The 21,568-nt window shown below is 38.0% G+C and overlaps 2 protein-coding genes and 2 non-coding genes across 5 annotated transcripts; all 4 read right to left on the reverse strand.

The window, feature by feature from the left end:
• Positions 1-1,415: 1,415 nt before the first annotated feature.
• Positions 1,416-11,305, reverse strand: LOC127638573 (phosphate carrier protein, mitochondrial-like). Of its 2 annotated transcripts, none has more exons than XM_052120151.1 (8): positions 11,172-11,305; positions 10,739-10,881; positions 7,239-7,366; positions 6,693-6,872; positions 4,343-4,524; positions 3,780-3,952; positions 2,706-2,816; positions 1,416-2,256 (listed from the first exon to the last, which is right to left on the reverse strand). In XM_052120151.1, the coding sequence occupies exons 2-8, from the start codon at positions 10,872-10,874 to the stop codon at positions 2,096-2,098; spliced, it is 1,071 nt and encodes a 356-aa protein (XP_051976111.1). In that variant the 5' UTR covers positions 10,875-10,881; positions 11,172-11,305; the 3' UTR covers positions 1,416-2,095. The 2 variants fall into 2 exon arrangements, with proteins under 2 accessions (XP_051976111.1, XP_051976112.1); XM_052120152.1 differs by lacking the exon at positions 7,239-7,366 and adding an exon at positions 7,508-7,632.
• Positions 2,360-2,585, reverse strand: LOC127638660 (small nucleolar RNA SNORA53). The gene has a single exon (XR_007969889.1). It is a non-coding gene; the product is annotated as a small nucleolar RNA SNORA53 (small nucleolar RNA).
• Positions 4,052-4,279, reverse strand: LOC127638661 (small nucleolar RNA SNORA53). Its single transcript, XR_007969890.1, has one exon. It is a non-coding gene; the product is annotated as a small nucleolar RNA SNORA53 (small nucleolar RNA).
• Positions 11,306-13,581: 2,276 nt separating the features above from the next.
• Positions 13,582-20,282, reverse strand: LOC127638371 (lamina-associated polypeptide 2, isoforms beta/delta/epsilon/gamma-like). Its single transcript, XM_052119863.1, has 6 exons — positions 19,669-20,282; positions 19,346-19,463; positions 19,076-19,252; positions 18,855-18,955; positions 18,608-18,714; positions 13,582-16,430 (listed from the first exon to the last, which is right to left on the reverse strand). Exons 1-6 carry the CDS (start codon positions 19,894-19,896, stop codon positions 16,100-16,102), a joined length of 1,062 nt encoding a protein of 353 aa, XP_051975823.1. The 5' UTR covers positions 19,897-20,282; the 3' UTR covers positions 13,582-16,099.
• Positions 20,283-21,568: the final 1,286 nt, after the last annotated feature.

Genomic DNA, 21,568 nt, shown 5'->3' on the forward strand with positions numbered 1-21,568 from the left:
GGAGCGGAAGCTTCTGTTGCTCCAGTCTAGCGTTCAGTCGGTGTGTTTTGGCGACCCGCCTTATTTTGGAACTATTTTCGTTGTCGTAGATGTGCACATATCTTGTGCTGTTGATCTGAATGTAACAGGAGCCAGCTGGTATGTGACATGTGTAAAACCTCACTCCCCTGGGCCTCAATAGGCACACTAGCGACTGATGCTAGAGTCTGTAGCCTTTAGCATCCTCGATAGTGCGCCCGCCTCCCGGTTCGAATCCCGATTGGAGAGGGTCAAGCAGGACCAGTTACATTAACATCAGCTCATATCGTAAGCCCATGCTTTTGACATTTAACAACATTCATGATATGAATTCTAGACATTAACAATAACATTGTTTACTAGTTAAACTGCTAATTCTTAATATCCACAATGGAATTACTACTAGTGAAAATGCCCATTCTTGATATCAGTAAATACATTTGCTCTGGTAAAAATGATTTTCACAATGATCCGTCATCCACTCCTATTACATATGAACTTACAGATATCTACAGTTAAATGTCTTGCTAGTTGAAATTCCAATTAAACATATCAGCAACGTAGGACTTGCAAGTAAAATTCGTTTTTGATATCAATGATTATGTTACTAGCACAAATATTATTGCCGAATTACATTAACATTCTCATTTCTGATATCCGTAACATGCAAGCTTTTATCTTTCAGATATATTAAATGGATTTCAGTTACCAATAAATTGAAGAGTAATTACAGTTATTGGTAAAGGCTTATTAGTTACAATCACATTATAGATATTTGACATTAACATTGCGCAATAGTAAAACACTTTAAAAATCAAACATTTTACTAGTTGTAATTCACTTGTTGCAACAAGACATGGATATTTGCACTATATTAACAAATGTAATAGATATAAAAAATAATTTCTTATGTACGTACTAATAATTTAAGACATTTGTTATAGTGTTTTAAACAGGGGTGAATGACAGTTTATTGTAGAATTGTACTAATGAAAATGCATTTAGATTAAAAAAATGTTTTAATTCTGGTAATTGAAATTACATCTTACAAATCAAGAATGGGTTTGTTCACAAGTAATGTCATTTTTAATTAATACTAGTGCAAATTTAAATCACTGATTTATAAAATGTCTGCTTTCACTAAATGGAAAAAATTGAGCATTTTAGCTAGAGAAAATGTAATTGTTGATATGCATAAATTTATATCGTGAACTAATTCAAATGTCAAAAGTGCTTGTGATACAGCACAGCTGTGACTATCTATTGTTGAAGTAAATTTAAGACAGAATTGACATTTTTGCATTAATGATTCCTTGAACATAAGGTTTATTTTAATGCATGTACCCTGCTATTCACTGAACAATGGAAGCACTACATGCAATGACAAAAAACATGGAAATATTTATAGAACTTTTATTATTTAACTTGACAAACCAATGGGAGCAGATTAATGCATGTTGGTTGAATAACATCGTGTGATTGCACAACTCTACTAGTCTACAGAACATCTGCAGTAGAGTTCAAAAGAAAGTTAAAGTAATAGTTCATTACAGGCATCATTTACTTACCCTGATGTTGTTCCAAACCTGTATGATTTTCTCTTAGTAGTTGGCAGAATATTAGAAACTGATGGCGTCAGTCACCATTCACTTTCATTGCATCTATTATCTATAAAATTAAATAAAGTCCCTCAATCCCAAACATTCCGCCTAACGATACCTTGTGTGCTCCACGGAAGAAAGTCACATGGGTTTGGAACAACATAAGTGTGAAAAATGACAACTTTTTGAAAATAAACAGGTTGCTTCTTTTGTTTAATATCCAGGTAGATTGTTTATTGTACTACTGACAAAAGAAACACGGTTAAAACTAGATGGAATTCATTCATTTCACAAACCTTAATATATATATATATATAATAGAACTCGCCCGCGAAGGGGACCGGTGACCCCTGCAGCATCGTGATGTCAGAGGTGGGCGGGGCAGGGGTGAGCAGTGCTCAGTACAGACTTAAATACACAAAACAGAGTCGCGTGTCGACGGGACTTTAATGGAGGAGGGAGATCGTTCGAGCGATCTACTCTGTGAGGCCGAGCTTCTTCTTGAGGGACTCGGGCATCTCGGGGGGAGGTGGGCGTGGCATACGAAAGTACACCTTCACAGAGTCGTAGATGAACCACTGTAAGGCGGTCAGGGTACCGATCATGATGATACGGGCGACCAAACCCTTCCATACACCTGGAGAAACACAACATTTCCATTTAAAAGGTTAATAAAGAAGGTTTGGACCTTAAACTCGCTGTAACTCAGACTCTTTTGGTTCAATGCTTTATTTAAATAGTTTGTCCGCTCCCCAGCTGTTCTGCCCTGGTGTCGTCCTGTGAAGGATCAGGGCAGAGAGGATGCTGGGTAAGCAGGTAGACTGATCTCACACGCCAATGACTCAAGCACCTCCAACTGTACAGCCAAAAGCTGCTGGGAAACCTCCGGAATGATCCTGCTGCTCCCAAAGAGAGAACAGAACCAGACCGGAGGCACTCCCTAGAGGTGGATCTAAGGAACGTGTTGACTAAAAAAATAGCCATGCGAGATTTACAAAGTTATTTCTATTCGCTATAAGTGACATTAGAATGTTGTAAAACTCATACAGTGCCATTCACACCTTCTAAAAGACAATTTAAAGTCACCTTTAGGTCCGAGTCTCTTGAGCACTTGCGCGGCTGTGCTTCCCTTCTCTTTGTTCAACACGGAGACGACAGAGTCAGCGGGGTGAGACACGATGGCGCAGAACACACCAGCTACGGAGACAAAAAAAAAAAAAAACATGGATGAAACTGAACGCTGGCATAAAAACCCCCCACAGATCTGTAAAAGTGACGTGCAAATATAGCCGTGAAGTTAAATGTTTGGCTCAACATGTTTTCCCCTTCAACTACACGTTAAACTTGGTATGGAAGTCCTAATTTATTCAACATGTGGCTTCAACCACTAAACGAGAGCAGAAAAAAGGTCAAATTGTTCGTAAACTATTTTGTAAATTGGTGCATTGAATGCCACAATATATGCAAGAGTTTTATGAACAATGTGACCATTTACACCATTTGAAACGGTTGCATTGTATTGAAAAATAGTTGAAAGTGGTTAAAAGAACAATTTAGGCATCCATAATTTGTTGCATTGAATGCGACCATTTATGTCATTCATAAATGACTGCATTTACATTTGTAAACTGTTGCATTACATTTATTGGAACCATTTACCCAAAAATGGTTTTACAAAGAAATAACACATTGGTAATTTGTTGCATTGAATGAGACCACTTTCTCAAGAATGGTTTTACGAACAATTTCCACATTCGTAAACGTATGCATTGAATTCATTGCAACTATTTACGCAAAAATGGTTTTACAACCAACTTCCACATTCTTTTAGCCATGGAAGTCCTAAGAACATGCTTTTTGGTTATTCAGTTAGCACTTATGTGTCAAATTGTTCGTAAAACTATTCTTCGTAAATTGTTGCATTGAACTGATCGCGTCATTTACGCGAGAAGAGTGCAAAAAGTTACACAAGAATGGTTTACGAACAGTTAATATGTTCTGCTTTGGAAGTACTAAGAAAATGCACCGTTAAATTAAACATTAGGCCTCTTTCCTGAAACAAACAGAACAATAGTTTAAATGGTTAATAAAACCCATTATGATCTTAATAGTTAAATGGTACCAAATATTTCTAAATTGAATAATTGTAATAAGCCTTACCGATATAACCAGCGATGAAAGTGACGACCAGCTGTTCGGATTTGGAGCATTCGCTGCGGGGTTTGGGCACCACGTATTTGTAAAGCAATTCAACTGTGCGCTCGAAGCAGGCAAACTTCATCATGGTGTAGGGGATCTGTCTCATCCAAAGAGGAACCACACCTTTGTAGAACCTGACAGAGGTTTCAACAACAGTTTCATTAAGTCTTCAATCTGGTTGTACTTCAAAAGACCAAACACAATTGCTTGTTATCAAAATGTGCCTTTCGTAGTTTGTCCGCTTCCCAGCTTTTCTGCCCTGGTGTCGTCCTGTGAAGGATCAGGGCAGAGAAGATGCTGGGTAAGCAGGTAGACTGATCTCACACATCAATGACTCAAGCACCTCCAACTGTACAGCCGCAAAAGCTGCTGGGAAACCTCTGGAATGATCCTGCTGCTCCCAAAGAGAGAACAGAACCAGACCGGAGACACTCCCTAGAGGTGGATCTAAGGAACGTGTTGACCTCACAAGCTTTTTCTTTATAACCCAGTATTAGAAGAGGTTCAAAGTCCAGGATACTCACGCCCAGAGTCCTTCCTCGGCGTACATCTTGGGGGCGCACTCTCTCAAGGTGTTGGCGTAGCCGGGTTGCGTTTGGATACGCACTTTACATGCCTCCATAGGAGCCAGAGCCACATCTGCGAAGAACTCTGCGCTGGCAGAGGCAGCCAGATACAGCGAGGTTCTCCACATGTATGCTTTTTCCTGTTAGTGAACAGGAAGCTCACATGAGCATCATGGCTAACAGATACCTCAGGGTTGCCACATCTTTTGAATTGACCAATGAATTTCCATGGCATTACTGGATAAAGACTTTAAATCATTTTACAGAGTTGTACTCAAGAGCAATTTCTAATTGACAGATTATTAAACTATTGTTGTATTGAGTAAAAGTATTGCAATACATCAATATATGATTGTATCGGCACAGCCCAAATGCATATTCTCATACTCATGTTTGCCTTCATAGCATTCCTAAAAACATGTATCATGCTCATTTATGAAACATTTGACTTCCATTCATTAAACGGAGCGAATGTGTCAAATTGCTCACAAAACTTTTATTTTGTAAATTGTTGCACTGTATTGAACGCAACAATATATGCAAAAAAATGGTTTTACGAAGACTCCGAAAAGTTACACAAGAAAATTCGTCCTGCTAATAAAGCCCACAGAATAAACTTTCTGTTCTATTAAACTTTTGGCTTTAATTGTGAAACAGAACAAATGTGTCAAATAGATTTTCTTTTTAAATGCTGCACTGAATTTAATGCAACATTTTACACAAAGAAAGGTTTTACGAAGTCTGCTAAAGTTACGCGCAAGAATGGTTTTACAAAGTCTGCTAAAGTTCGCGCAAGAATGGTTTTACAAAGTCTGCTAAAGTTACGCGCAAGAATGGTTTTACAAAGTCTGCTAAAGTTACGCGCAAGAATGGTTTTACAAAGTCTGCTAAAGTTACGCGCAAGAATGGTTTTACAAAGTCTGCTAAAGTTACGCGCAAGAATGGTTTTACAAAGTCTGCTAAAGTTGCGCAAAATGGTTTTACAAAGTCTGCGAAAGGTTGTGCAAAAATTATTATATCAAGACTGCAAAAGTTTTGCAAGAATGGTTTTACGAAGTCTGCTAAAGTTGCGCAAGAATGGTTTTACGAAGTCTGCTAAAGTTGCGCAAGAATGGTTTTACGAAGTCTGCTAAAGTTGCGCAAGAATGGTTTTACGAAGTCTGCTAAAGTTGCGCAAGAATGGTTTTACGAAGTCTGCTAAAGTTGCGCAAGAATGGTTTTACGAAGTCTGCTAAAGTTGCGCAAGAATGGTTTTACGAAGTCTGCTAAAGTTGCGCAAGAATGGTTTTACGAAGTCTGCTAAAGTTAGCGTAAGAATGGTTTTACTGAAGTCTGCTAAAGTTGCGCAAGAATGGTTTTACTGAAGTCTGCTAAAGTTGCGCAAGAATGGTTTTACGAAGTCTGCTAAAGTTGCGCAAGAATGGTTTTACTGAAGTCTGCTAAAGTTGCGCTAAGAATGGTTTTACTGAAGTCTGCTAAAGTTGCGCAAGAATGGTTTTACGAAGTCTGCTAAAGTTAGCGCAAGAATGGTTTTACGAAGTCTGCTAAAGTTGCGCAAGAATGGTTTTACGAAGTCTGCTAAAGTTGCGCAAGAATGGTTTTACGAAGTCTGCTAAAGTTGCGCAAGAATGGTTTTACGAAGTCTGCTAAAGTTGCGCAAGAATGGTTTTACGAAGTCTGCTAAAGTTGCGCAAGAATGGTTTTACGAAGTCTGCTAAAGTTGCGCTAAGAATGGTTTTACTGAAGTCTGCTAAAGTTGCGTAAGAATGGTTTTACGAAGTCTGCTAAAGTTGCGCAAGAATGGTTTTACGAAGTCTGCTAAAGTTAGCGCAAGAATGGTTTTACGAAGTCTGCTAAAGTTGCGCAAGAATGGTTTTACGAAGTCTGCTAAAGTTGCGCAAGAATGGTTTTACGAAGTCTGCTAAAGTTGCGCAAGAATGGTTTTACGAAGTCTGCTAAAGTTGCGCAAGAATGGTTTTACGAAGTCTGTGAAAAGATACGCAAGAATGCCTCAAATTGTTCTTAAAACCATTCTTTTGAGAATGGCAAGAACAGTTTTAGGAAGAACGTGACAAGAATGGTTTTTCGAAGAATTAAAAAAACATTTATGCAAGAATGGTTTTGCAAATCATTTATAATGTTTCTAATATGGAAGTCCGGAGAACTCACTATGCTAATTTATTAAACAGTTGTATGAGAACATTGGGCAAGACAAGGAACACCATGATTTTAATACAACAACAGTAGGAAAAAGAAAATATTTTAAAATTAGATCATCAAAATGGTTATTTTCAGCCCTACAACTCACCTCTCCTAGCATATCTCCGTACAGGACTTTGAAAACTTCATATAAGCCGAACTTGCAGAGTCCCTGCATGGAGTAACCGATGAAGGTGGGCGCCCAACCCTTAGCCAACCCACGCATGCCATCCTCTCGGATCGTGACTGAGAAACCATTGAAGATGCTCTTGTATTTAGCTGGGTCCACCTAAACACAACATTTCCATTATTGCAATGGCCATTAATTACATCACAGATATTCTTCACCAGGAACTGCTTGGATATGAAGGAACACGGTTAATGGTTTCACTTAAAAAAAAATTGTATTTGCATGCTGGATAAACCAAAAGTTAAAATTGCAAAATATTCACCTGGATAACATCAGTGGCAGAGTGTCACAGAATCTTGTTGAAATGATTTTGCAACTCTGTTACCAATTAGAAGCAGCTGATTGACCAGAAATTAAGTGGTTAGATTGTTAGTCAGGTCACATCGAGCTTCCCGAAAATGTTAGTGACCTTCGCCACGGATGTCATCTAATACAAATGATGATGAGGGGGAGGTGACTACAGACCTGGAGACGGCACTTCACCAAGTCGAGTGGTACAACGGCCGTGTGCGTAATACCACAACTCAAGATGCCCCCAAACCCGCAGAGGACGTAGTATTTTCCTGAGCCGAACTCACAGCTATCGGCCGATTCTGTGTCGTGGGGAACACGGAACACACACACATGCTCATGCGTCACAAACACGACACTTAACATGCTGATGAGGGGGTGCACCGGGGTCAGATCACACAAACACACATACTCAGGTGACTCCAGCACACACACACACAGACCTGCATTCGGCACTTGACCAGGTCGAGGGGCACCACAGCCGTGTGTGTGGTGCCACAGCTCAGAATTCCTCCAAAGCCACAGAGGATGAAGTATTTCTGTGAGCCAAACTCACAGCTGTCTCCCTCTGAGGAGAAACATGGAATCATGTTCATCCAAAAAGTCTGAGTGGTTTGTTCGGAGGTTAGTGGAAAAGCAGCACACATGGCTTTAAAGTGTGACCTTAATTTCTGCCACACTGACCCCAAAAAGAACTGCAAAAATAACTAGAAAATAAACATTTGAATTTAGGCTTGACAAAACCTTGGATGTGCCAAACGCCTAATTTCACTGACGTTTAAATGGAAATTTTGAAGACGACTAGTCGACTAGTCTAATGGTGCGTTCACATACAACGCAAAGCGAGCGTTTCGCGCGGCGTAATCACATACAAAGACGAAGCGAATAGAAGCGAATTCGCGCCGGGCGGCACAAATGACGACTCGAACACGCGCGATCGCTTCATTCAAATGACACGTTGTCGCAAAAGCCTATCAGCATTGAGATTGTCTGGATGTCTACTGACGTAGTAGCAGAAGAAATCTGGAAAAATGTATACATTTGTTGTAGCGGTGTGTGGGCACCCGGAATTGTATGACACAACGTCATACACGTACAGAGACCGGACGACAAAAGACATCGCTTGGAGGAACGTGAGCGAGGAAGTTGGACAACCCGGAAAGTTCTGAAAATATGCGCGTCTACTTGATTCCAGCTATTGGTTGTACTTTATTATGAACCAACTCGTAGAAGCCCCTCCTCCTGTCCTTTTACGGAAGAAAAGGGGGAATACTCGCAGGTTTGCGTTAAACACAAATTTATAATCCAGCAGTCAAAATCGCACGAGCAATGCGAGGTGAAAAATATCTTCGCATTGTATGTGAACGCACCATAAAAAGGAACCAACCTTCAAAAAACGGTTAAAAAGAAATTTGTGCGGCCCATTTAAAATATTAATCTATTCCAAATCTGACACTAAATTCCAATAAAAAGGGGCATTTATATGTGACGTGCTGGCCTTGCGTTATCATTATTGAACATTAAACGCATAACAGGACACGCATTCACTGAATCAAAAAAGCGATGGGGGGAAAATATTAACCGACTCGTATTTCCAGCGTCGACAGTTAAGAAGCGTTTAGTCGACTAGTCTCGCACATTCCTAGTTTAAAATGGGTTCAAAAGCCTCAAGGTTGAAGTTTCTATCTATAGTGATATTATAGCTTGTTCTGGGAGGTTGCTAGGCAGTTGCTATGTGGTTGTTAAGGCCCAGAAATTTTGAAAAACCTTACAGAAATATTGGTTCAATACAAGTAAAGCGGAATCAACAGCATTTGTGGAATTATGTTGATTACGACCCCAAAAAAATTTTTTGTACTCAATTCAAACATGTAACAATCAATGCTCTAGCTTAAAAGTAAATATTATTAATGACTGCTTGTTATCTTTACAATGCTTCTTCATGTATCGGTTAGAGATAGACCGATATATCGGGTTTACCGATTAATCGGTGCCGATAGTTGCCTTTTGGAACAATCATTTATCTGAAAATATTTATCAATAGTTGCCGATAGTTTTTTCATCATTTACTAATTTCAAAATAAGAGTCTCCGGTGTGTTTCGGGATTGTTTATACTTAAAAAGTCCTGCGTTATGTACCAAATCTTACATTTTTCTAGTTATTATTAGCGTTTTGGTTTAAAAAAAAAAAAAAAAAGTGTATCTGGAATTTTATTAATTTTGAACTCTTCGTCTTTGCCCGCCATAATAAAGAATGAATACAAATTTTATTTATTTTTACATTCTTTAATTACATTTTAAAAACGAATCAGCTGATTAATCAGTTATCGGCCTTTCCCATCACCTTATTTATCGGTCGACCTCATGTGTCAATCCTAAACTAGAAAACCTTGTCATATATATATATTCGCTAATTTGATGAATTTCACAAAAATGGAGGTTACAGTGAGGCACTTACAATGGAAGTGAATGTGGCCAATATTTGGAGCGTTTACAGGCAGAAATGTGAAGCTTACAATTTTATAAAACCACATGCATTATTGTCAAATAAAGAGCTAAAAAAATTAAATTACCGTTTTTTTGCGGGATTATGCCGTTTCGTCGTCATTGCAACGAAGTTGTAAAATTGGCTATAACATTGGCTTCCGTATGTTTGACAAATAGATTTTAAATTGTGTTTGGTGCCACTAGTATCGCAGAAATCACACACTTCACATTTAACTGTAATAACAAAAACTAGTTTAATAAAAAAAATTTGCTTACGGAGAACATGAAACACTTCAAAGCTATTTTTACTCAAACTTTGCTACTCAAAACAGACTGACAAATCATCTGTTTACAGACAAACTCAATATTCACCCTAACAAACAGATAAAGAGATGAATATGCATATTAAATAAAAGGAACGTTTAAAAAAAAAAGCAACATTATTTTAAAATTTAACAAACGTATACCCCATTCAAATAGAGAGAGACAAATATAACATGCATTAAAATTTATGACTAGATGTGGGGCAAGTGCAGGACACATGATATTGGATCTGGACACATTCCGAAAACAGCCAATCAGATCACACCTCATTGAGAGGTGCAGTACACACACACGGGTCATGTGCTGGATAGGACGCTTTAAATAAACAACATTGTCTCAAAAACATTAAACACACTTAATTTAAGTATTCACAACTATAATGCATTAAAACGGTTGAGTGATCCCACATTCTCCACCAGAAACACTTTAAACACGTCCTCCAAATTTGTCCTTCACTGCCCTCCATGCAATCAACAAGGCCCAAAAGAGTTAAGCCACTATTTAAACTATTCATTTGCTAAAAAACACCTAAAACATGAATTACATATGCAGGGCTTTTTAAAAGGGAGCCTAAAAATATCACAGGACATCTACAATACAGCTTGCTAAGGACTAGTTCGCAGTGTACTAAATAGTCAAACAACTAGCATTATTTCTGACTATTTATTTAACTGGGAATTATATTTATTTACCATCCTGTGCATTGGAACATCCATGTTAAGCATTAATACAACATATTTAAGGGGAAAATGTGAAGTTAAAGGTCTTTCATGTTGCACTGAAGCCAAATAAAGCTGTTTAAAAGTATTTGTCTCTTTAAAATCTTAATTAAACATTACAAGTAGGTATTATTGGTCTCTTACCGGCTACAGCGGCGGCTGCAAACGTGCGCTTCTGTACGGCGGTGTGTGATTCGGGCTCATCCGCCTTCTGTAGCGTGAATAACGGGGCGCTGAAGGGGTTCCCCCGGGAGAGCTGGGTCAGTGTTGTCGGATACATGGTGGGACTGAATGAAGAATGGACACTGGTTATGCATTGAACACATGAGCTGGCATTTATAACCATGCATTTTCTCATAAATGTCTAAAACGAACGATGAAGTATTAATTATCATGCATTGTCCTCTATCTCTTATCATGTGGTTATGTGGAGAGGTCAGCGGCCTGGCGCTCTCAAATGACATATGCCTAAAAGCAAGATCAATTTTAATTATTTAACCCATTTAATCGTGCAACAACACTCCAATCTAAGCGTACATGTCAAGAAAGGGTTATGTAATGTAGGGGAAACACTTACTTTAGAGAAGTAGTCGCAAAATGGCACCTCCGTCCTCTGCTCTACCGGCTGCGCATAGAGAACGAGCGGTGAGTGAGAGCGCTGCAAGGCTGGACCGGATAAAGGAAACGGCTACGTCACTGCATGCCCCGCCCACTGATTTACGGATCTTACTATGGTGAAGGCGTGGCTCATGAATATTAATGCTCGCGATGCTTTTTTTTAAACGCAATCTTTGCAAAGAAAACCGAAAAGAACATTGACAAAAATGTCCACGTCAAAACACAGCATTAATAAAATTATATATGAATGTCAAATCAAAAATCAAATAAATTTTTTGTCACACGCCCATATACACAAGTGCAACAGTGGGTGAATGTCTTGTGTGCAGTTCCGAGCAACATATCAGTCATGACAGTGACGAGACATATACCAATTTACAATAAACATCAGATTTACACAACACGATTTACAATAATAATATACAATGTACAGTATACAATACACACAATATAGAATAAACAGTATACACTAAAAATAGTATACATGACATATACAGTAACGTTATTTTCCACTTTCACTTAGTTAATTTTTTTAACCAACATCAGTATTGATCATAACTATATATTCATTCAGTTTCAGGATATTAACCCTTTAAATGCCAGTTTGTTTTTACAAACACACACACACACAATTTTAGCCGCATCATTTATTCAGTTTTCCTGCAGTGCTCTATTCTATTCAGCAAACAGAATATAGGGGAAAAGAATGTATTTGCTCCATAGGCTAAACACGAGAAAAATGGCGCCATCTGGTGGAAAATATAAAAAATATTGTTAAATTGTGAAGCCAGGGCTCAGGAATGAAAGCATAATATCATTGAATTCATGATTTAATGCTTTAATGGCACTGGGATCAAATATTGCAGTTTTAATGTGGACATTTTTGTCGTTAAGGTCCTGAGTGTAGCTATTGTGTGTACACAGTGTATTATACATGTATTATAGGAACTTTAGGAATTCTTATAGGAATTCCCCCAATACACACCTTTGGCAAAATATATGCCGCTGGCATTAATACAGCCAAAATAAAAAAAAAACTAATATCGAAATAATGTCATACTGCACACCATAGCTTGAGCAGACTCTAATCAGTTGCTGTAATCCAGCACTAAAATTCCACAGCACTAAAATTCAGAGTCCCTCTTTCACTTTTTTTAGAAAGATCATCCATATACAAATTGAAAAGAACAGGTGACAGTGTTCCACCTTGTCAGACCCCATTGGTCATAAGGAAGGGTGCAGATATACTCATCCCCCATCTGGTTTGCACGGTTTGATGCAAATACCAATAATGCTAAATCCTTATCAAATCTGTGCCATGTTTAATTTGAAAACCAAATTGATTGTCGGTGTTTATTATGCACTCTTGAAGCCTATCCAAAATAACTCGTTCTAATAGGTTTGAGAGTATGCTAGCCAGGGCAATTAGCCTGTCATTTTCCATGCTGGGTATTTTACCAGTTTTGTCTTTGACTGCTGGCACTAATGAAACAGATAGCATAGAGTCAGGTATGCCATGCATTAACAATCCAGAAAAACACATAGCAAGTAGCACTGAGATTCTTAGGCTAGCATACTTCAGACGTTCTGGTGTTACTTGGTCAGGGCCACATCATTTGTTCACTGCCAATTTCTCAATGGCACAGCACACTTCATCAGGCGTAATAACCACACTAGCATTGTTTCTGGCAGAATGACCTACTACCATTATTTGGACAATTCACTTTATTATGCAAACGATTAATAGTGTTACGTTGTCATGGCAACGAAGTTGGAAAATTAGAAAAAACCGTAAAAAAAAAAAAAAACCTGTACAGCCCAATTTTGGGAACCTTCTGGCTGTTCAGTCAAGGGACTTAATTAATATTCATGAGCTGTACCTTCGTCATAGTAGGATTCGCCAACCGCTCTAGTGTCCACCTGCCTAAAGCTGCTTTTAGCCACTCAACCAGGCCTACAGAGTTGCTTACTTGATATTCATGAGCCAAGCCTTCGATATAGTAGATTTCGGGCCGATCGATAAAGCTAAACGAGGGCGGGGCTTCACTAAAAGGGCATTGCGCAATCTGAGATAGCCTCGAACACGCTCACCATCTATTGTCTTTGCATTTTTGCGATTGTGGCTATTTATGTGTATTAGTAATGTACAACAATTAATGGCAAAAAAATATATATTTGTGAGCATATTTTAAAATGCCAGGCTCAGATTATGGTTTTCAAGTGCATTGGCGTATCTGAAGGTCAAATCTCAGTCTTAAAATGAAACAAATCCTTCCTTGTTAAATAATATTCCTGGAATGAAGTGCAAGTGTGTATTTGTGTCTGACACCGAGTTGACCTTGCTGTGGACACATGTAGCACATGTAGAGGTCACCTCTTTTATTTCACACAAGTACTGCACTGAATCAACAGTCAATTATCAACTTAATCCAAAAAAACAATTTTCCACAGTTAGCTGCCTAAAATACATAGTGCAAATTTGACTTATTTTATGCCATTTCACCACATTAAGACATGGCACACAAAAACTAAAATGTTAGTAGTGGATTTACTGTTGTTTATGTACATTTCAAAGTAACCCACCTTGTTTTAAAATAAATGTTTTTTTAATTTTTTTAAGACATTAGAAAAATATTGCAGTTATAAAGTATTTAACTGACAGTAAAATATAAAAAGAAACCCCTGTGGACTGGAAAATGAACGCAAATGTATTTCTCTGCATGAAGACAGATACTCCATAGTTAGCAAATACATGCGTAAATGTTTCATTAAAAAATCACAGTAAAGAAAATAATTCATAGTGTAGTCAGATGAGTGCCACTGTTTGAGCAATCACAGATTAATTACAGACAATAATAAGAAAAGGTCAATGGTAGTATTTACCAGTATTAGGTGTTTTAAAAATGTTATCGGCCATAATGCAGGGGCAAGGGGTTGCAAGGTCGAGTAAGGGGGTAATGTTGTTATGGACCATGCGCGACACGGACAGGTTAAGCAGGTGTGCACCGACTCAAGGGCGCGAGCCGGGTCCGAGTTCAGGTGGAAAGCTCATTTTTAGGGTGGCCACCCCGTGTCGCCCTTCTGCCCCTGCTATAATGCCACATCACATTATGATAACATCACAAACACATTTACTGAGTCGTCATCATCTATAAAAAAAAACAAACAAACAAAAAACAGGCTGTCTTTCACCAGAGCTAAAGCTTCATTTGCTACACTGGACTTTCAGGCGAATAAGAGAATGGTTTTGTTCAAGCTCTAGATAAAAATAAATATCTTTATGCCTCTAAAACCAAACATCGTCAGATCTGGTGGTAAAGTAGTTTTCAAAGGTACAAATCAATTAATCAAATGCTACAGAGCGGTCGTGGCATATTTAAACCCTAAAATGTAAATAAAAAAAAATAAACATTAATATTTGATTCAAAAGCAATGTCCAATTTTCAGTCCCATTAAGGATTTTGCATTGTGACATTATTTTCAAGAAAATTAAGCACTTTTCCGACCAAAATTATTATAATAATGTGCAAAATCTCACCGTTAAAGCACCACAATAATTACAAAATATTTAAATAGTAAAAAAATAAAATAAAAATTTTATACCTTTATAATAAACAGTTGTAAGTATATGTCAAGGTAGTATTTGTTCTAATGAATTACATTTAAGATGATGATAATAATCTAAATACATTCAGTCCAGACAGGATGATTTTAATTAACGCATTTTGTACGAGATTTAATCATTACATTACACTAGTAAAATCTTGGGAAGAAAAAGTGCTTAATCATCATGAAAATGTCATCCAAAATTAAAAATAAAGAAATAATAGAAAATAAAAATATGAATGGCCCCTTTAAAAAAATTTTTTTTTTGATTTCAGGGTGAACTACTTCTCATACATGTGTTTATTAGATACAACCTACTATATTAGAGCGCTTTAAAAAATAAATAAAAAATAAAAATACATGTTTGGTCTCATTAGCAACTCTAAAATGTCAGCCGGAAAAAAAAGTTGAAAACACTTAAAACCATTTTTTTTTCAGACATTCAGCTTCAGGTTTTTCCCATTCCAAACTTGACGTGTCAAACCAAATTGTGCTCTTGTGGGCCATATGTTGCACTTTACTCAAACAGTTAGAAAAAAAACTTGTTTTGTTTTGCTGGTGTACTGTGGCAAAAGATTTACTATTATCAATCATAAAAACCTACATCTCTATACGTCGTTTCATATGCTACAAAACAGTAAAATCCGAAAGCAAGATTGACAGACGATGCACACAGAGTTTAAAGACTACGTAACTAAAAACACGAGTCTATATAGACACTAGAGGTAGACCGATATATCGGTTTTACCGATTAATCGGTGCCGATAGTTGCTATTTAGAACTATCGGTTATCGGCAAATATCTGTTGAGAGTTACCGATATTATTTTCATCATTTCAAAATAAGAGTCCCCAGTGTGTTTCAGGCTTGTTTATACTTATAAGTCACGCATGCCATTCTGTATCAAATCTTTATAATTGTCTAGTTTATTATTAGGATTTTAGCTGCACAAAAAAAATGCATCTGGGATTTTATTCACTTTGGACTTTTGTCTTTATAATAAAGAAAGAATAAAATGTTCTTCTTATTGATTTTTCTATAAATCAATTTTAAAAACTAACGGCCGATTAATCGGTTATCGGCCTTTTCCGCCACCTTATGTATCGGCAAAATCCACTATCGGTCGACCTCTAGACACGACTGCTAAGTCGAACTGCATTAACACACACCCCCACCCCCCCACACCCTGACGATGCGTTGCTCCTTAAAGGACCAGCGAAACTAGAAAATTCAGTCTGACAGTAAATGCATGCTGAAGCGCGAGTCGACAGACGGGCGGCGCTCATTTGCTTTCCCAACTAATGTAATTGATGATGGGAGTGATGACATTGTCCTGGACGAAGAGCTGGCAGGTGCTGATCTGGTCGGCCGTGGCATTCTGGAAGATGTAGTACAGTGACGCAGCCAGTGCAAGGAGCGTCAGGAGCATCAACCAGAAGGAGAACGAGCAGCGGGATCGAGGACGCACTGCAGGTGCTGAAGCGCAAATGTCCGTGACAGACGATTTGGTCGCCGTGTAAACGTTCTGCTGCAGGAGGGGTTCCTCAGACCAGAGATTCAACGGCTTCACGGGACGTCCAGCCGCACCGTGGATCGGTCTCCGACACGTGGCCCTGTTCGCAAATATAACATAATAAATTACAAATGCTCTCAGGAAAGTTAAAAGTAGTAAAATAGTAAAGACTTTATGTAAACAGTACTAAAATGTTAAATCTGATCACATATCAGGTATTCGACCACGTTTAAAGGTATTGTCCGGGGTCAATACAAGTTAGGCTCTATCGAGAGCATATGAACCACAGAAAACGAGCCAAAATACTGTTAAACAACAACATTGTTTAGGGTCCCTAAATGAAGACCAACGTTTGTAACACTAACTCAAGAGCTTTTAAGCTACAGCCACCAAACTCATCTAACAATTATTAGAACTGATTAATCGACTATAACGATTAATCATTAGCTCTTAACCGAAAATATATATATATATAACAAAAAGAACTGTTGAGGTACCGGATCGATAAGCAGTATCGGTAAGATAGTAATACCATTAAAACCTTAACAATACCCATCCCTAGTTATGCCTGTGCTTCTCTTGGATGCTCTGAATATTGGATTACGTGTCTGGATTGTGCCTTAATTAAAGCTGCATTTGGATCTCAACCTTCGTGTCAATAAATCTTAAGTAATTATTTGTGTTACATTTTATCTTTCAAATAAAAGGTTCAAATAAGAGGTTAAAAACAAGCACATATCGGCCAAATAAATCGGCAGCATTTATCGGCCATCGGCCGACCCGGATTTCTAAAGATCGGCCTGAAAAAACCCATATCGGTCGACCTCTAGATAAGACAAAACAAAAAGCGGCTTTAGAATACAATGTATTGATTATTACCATATTATTAATCATAAGTCAATCATTGACACACAGTTCATCAATCCATTACACAAGTGAATTTATCAATCAGAGATTTATTATGAGGGCTTGTTTAAGGACCCGTCAATGTGCACCTGCATCAGACAGTTAATTCAGACACGTTAATTCAGCAAAACACGTGAGGGACGAGTGCAGGGGCGGACTGGGACTTAAACGTGGCCTTGGACTTTCTGGCTCAGAGCGGCCCACCAAACCAAACCAAACCAACCCCAGCCCATAAAAAAATGCATTTCTATTGACTGCTAGTCGTGACAACGTGCCCCACCAGTGCAAAATCTGTCATAACTTTAAAACATATAAAACCACTTTAAATGTGATGAATGGAATTTTGTTTTACAGAGAAAGCACTAAAATAAGCACTTCATAGCTCAGACAAACAACATGTCCGAAAACATTTTCCCAACATGCAGATGTTACGTTAATATGTACATGACCGTACAAGAGAAAGTGTGTATTTTAGGTGCGGTGACAAGTCATATACTGTATTGATTGTATATGATTGGCCAGAATATGTCCATATATTTATATATGTAAAACAAATTAAACATGCCTCTTAAAGTGTACATATTTGCAGATATATTGCTCATATTTTCCCTCTTTATATCTGCTGTGTTTTAATTCCTTTCCCAGATTACTCTTGAAAAAAAGTGAAACTGCTGTGACAAGTGCTGTTTCGGCTATCCTTTAAACAAAGTAGTGTTGTCAAATGACTGACACACCACTGCTCTAAAATGCTTACAGGCTTATTTTGAATGAGTGCTCTGGTACTCCTTGTACACCGAAATGAACAATTAATCAAATTAAAATCATGACATGTCCTAGTGTGATTTATTAAACCGCTAAAGGCTGCAATCTTACTGTGGATAAGGATTTTTTTGGGGAATATTCACTCTGTAATGGGGTCTGTGTGGGCATGTTGGTGCCCAGGGCGGCCGTCTATATTGCCTGTACGACAGGTAGGGGTGTAAATAAGACATTTCATCATAATACGATCTTATATTGATTCTATTAGCCTGCGATCCGATATTTGACGATACTTCAAAGTCTGTTGCGATACTTTCCAATATTATGTGCCTATTTTACACTATCAATAAAAAAGATTCTGCCCTCAAATGCAACCAAAATATTATTAAAATATTTTAAGTGCAAATTTAGTATCCACATTGGGACATCCACAACAAAATAAGGTACTTCAGATGTTGATTTTGATGTAGAAAAAAATTCTATATCGATATTTATGCATGTATCGATAACATTGGATCATTGGTTATTGGATCGATATACATCGTTACACCCCTACATATGGCAGATGTCAAACATGCAATAACACTCTTAACACATCATCAGGACACTCACATTATTCCAGTGGGCGTGGCAGGTTCATTAGGGAACATGTTCTTTAAAATATCTTCTCCGTCCACAGTTGATTCCTGAACATCAGCAGATGCCGTTTCGTCCACCTGCTGTTGAGCACACATGCAAAATAATTCAAACTTACATTACAGAATGCAAAAAGGCCTGATGAGACTCTTTATTGTGATGCATCCCAATCCCAACCCCGACGTGAAACTCAGTAATCAATTAGTGTAAGTTTAATCTTTACTTTGGTGCGCTGTCGGCTGCTGGTCCTGGTGGTGACTGGAGTTTTTCCTCTGCTCCGGACCGGCTTAGTTGCTATGGGAGGTTCTGGGATTGACTCAACTTCTGGTATATCGATTAGAGGAACAGCAGCATTGGTGAAAAAGAGAATGAAAGGATGGTAGATATTGTGACAACGACACTTAATAACAAAGGTTGAAGTTCTCATGGAGAACAAAGGCTTACCTCCTTCTTTGTCGCTGTACTGATCTTCTGCTGAATGTGTGTTTCCGTTCTGGTTTCCATCTGGCTTGATGGTGACGGTCTCTGGGACGGTGGTCTCAGGTTCGGGTAGTGTGGTCTCCGACGGAGGCTGTTCCTGGAGCCGCTGAAGTTTCTTCTCGTACACTTTACGCGTAGATGCTGTCATTTAGAGGACAGAGCCGGTCGGAAAACATTCAAAACAGTGACTCAGTCCTGGGACATTTCTACATTACGGGAACCAAAAACACTCACCAACAATCGGCCCGGAGTTGACCCCATATTTTAAAAGCTGGACCTTCAATTCTTCATCAGTCAAACCGAAAACATCCTTCTGGTCGGCCCAAACTCTCTCTGTCTTTCTTGTGGCTTTCTGAGGATAAGGAAAACATCAGACAAGCAAATAATGTCACACTACTGTTGCTCTATTAATGAAGTTTTTATTATTTTTAATAATAATATTAATAGTTTATTAGAACCTTATATCCTAAATCCTAGCCTTCTACATATATCTCAATCATGCAAATCAGTGTTTAATGAATGCATTTGATTTTTATAAGCTAGATATCCGAGCTCACCTTCCCAGAGCGGCTCCTGTTGGACAGTACCGGAGCTGTGTCGTCATCACTGGAGAAAGTGTCCGCAGGAGGGTTCTTCTTGTTGAGCACGGTCAGGTTCTTCAGATACAGCTGAACATACACGTCTTTCTTGCTGTCAGCGCTGGGCAGAGGAACCTTATTGGCCATTAACTCACTCTTCAGTTTCTCTTTAGTGAGCGACGCCGGATCCTCGAGATATTGCGCCATGATTTATACCAGTGTGCAATAGGAAACACGGACTTTTACCTACAAAATGCGTGTGCAATTATTTCCTTATTACCAGTGCAATTTTTTAGAATCGAATTAAAGTATTTTGCAAGTTTATAAAATATAATAAATCCCTAATAAAAGCGTGTAACTCTGTCTCGCGCTGTTGACACACCGTCAAACCGGCTCGCGCTTTCGTTTGAATGTCTTCGTATGAATATAGGACAAACACCGCTATTTATTTCGTGCAAATATGGATTTTTTTTAAAGTTTATATATCTATATTTTTTATTTAGTAAAAAAAAAACGATGCAAAAATATGGATTTAAACGGTTTAACAAGGCGGATAAAAGTCGAATTAGCTCGACGGCTCGGTGCGCGCGCGTCTGAACAGGCACAGTGTAATAAAGCTCGACGCTCATTGTCTGACTGCATTCAGTAACGCGTTCTTCCATTGGTCGATGAGGAAGAGTGACAGACTTTGGCCCAAAACAAAGAGCTCGACACAGCGCGGCAGCTGCAGCATATGGTGACTGACTGCAACACCAGCAAACACGTTTGAGCTTGGGCGAATTTCTTTACAATCAGTCGTTTTTTGTGTTAAAGTCCATGAAAAAAGAAAGACATTGTGATAAAGGGCATTATGTTTCAGTGGATTAGAGAAATTAAAGTGAAATATAGAATTTTGTCTGGGTTGTATATTTTCACAAAATACATTATATATTCAGTAGGTTGTTTTTGTTTAGTTGAATAATGTCTATAATTCCATCCATCAGCTGTCTGTCTGTCTATCTATCAATCATCATCTCACATCATCATCTATCCTTCATCCATCCTCTATTAATCCATCATCCATCTATCTATCATCTATATATCTATCTAGCCATCCATCCATCATCTATCCATCCATCCATAATTCATCCATCTATCTATCTATCGGCTGTTTGACTATACATCCATTTATCCATCCATAATTTACCCATCCATCTATCCATCCATCATCTATATATCCATCATCTATCTATCCATACATCCAACCAACCATAATCTACAGTATCTATCATCTAGCTATCCATCCATAATCTATATTTCCATCCATCCATCCATCCATCATCTATCCATAATCTATATATCCATCCATCCATCCATAATCTATATATCCATCCATCTATCCATCATCTATATATCCATCCATCTATCCATCCATCCATCCATAATCTATATATCCATCCATCTATCCATCATCTATATATCCATCCATCTATCCATCCATCCATCCATAATATATATATCCATCCATCTATCCATAATCTATATATCCATCCATCTATCTATCCATCCATAATCTATATATCCATCCAACTATACATCATCTATCTATCATCCATCCATCCATCATCTATATATCTATCTATCCATCCATAATCTATATATCCATCTATATATCCATCCATCTATCCATCCATCCATCCATCCATAATCTACAGTATCTATCATCTAGCTATCCATCCATAATCTATATTTCCATCCAGCCATCCATCATCTATCCATAATCTATATATCCATCCATCATCTATATATCTATATATCCATCCATCCATCATCTATATATCTATATATCCATCCATCTATCTATCCATCATCTATCTATCCATCCATCCATCATCTATAT

This window comes from Xyrauchen texanus, chromosome 46 (genome assembly GCF_025860055.1).
Source record: "Xyrauchen texanus isolate HMW12.3.18 chromosome 46, RBS_HiC_50CHRs, whole genome shotgun sequence".
Classification (NCBI taxonomy): domain Eukaryota; kingdom Metazoa; phylum Chordata; class Actinopteri; order Cypriniformes; family Catostomidae; genus Xyrauchen; species Xyrauchen texanus.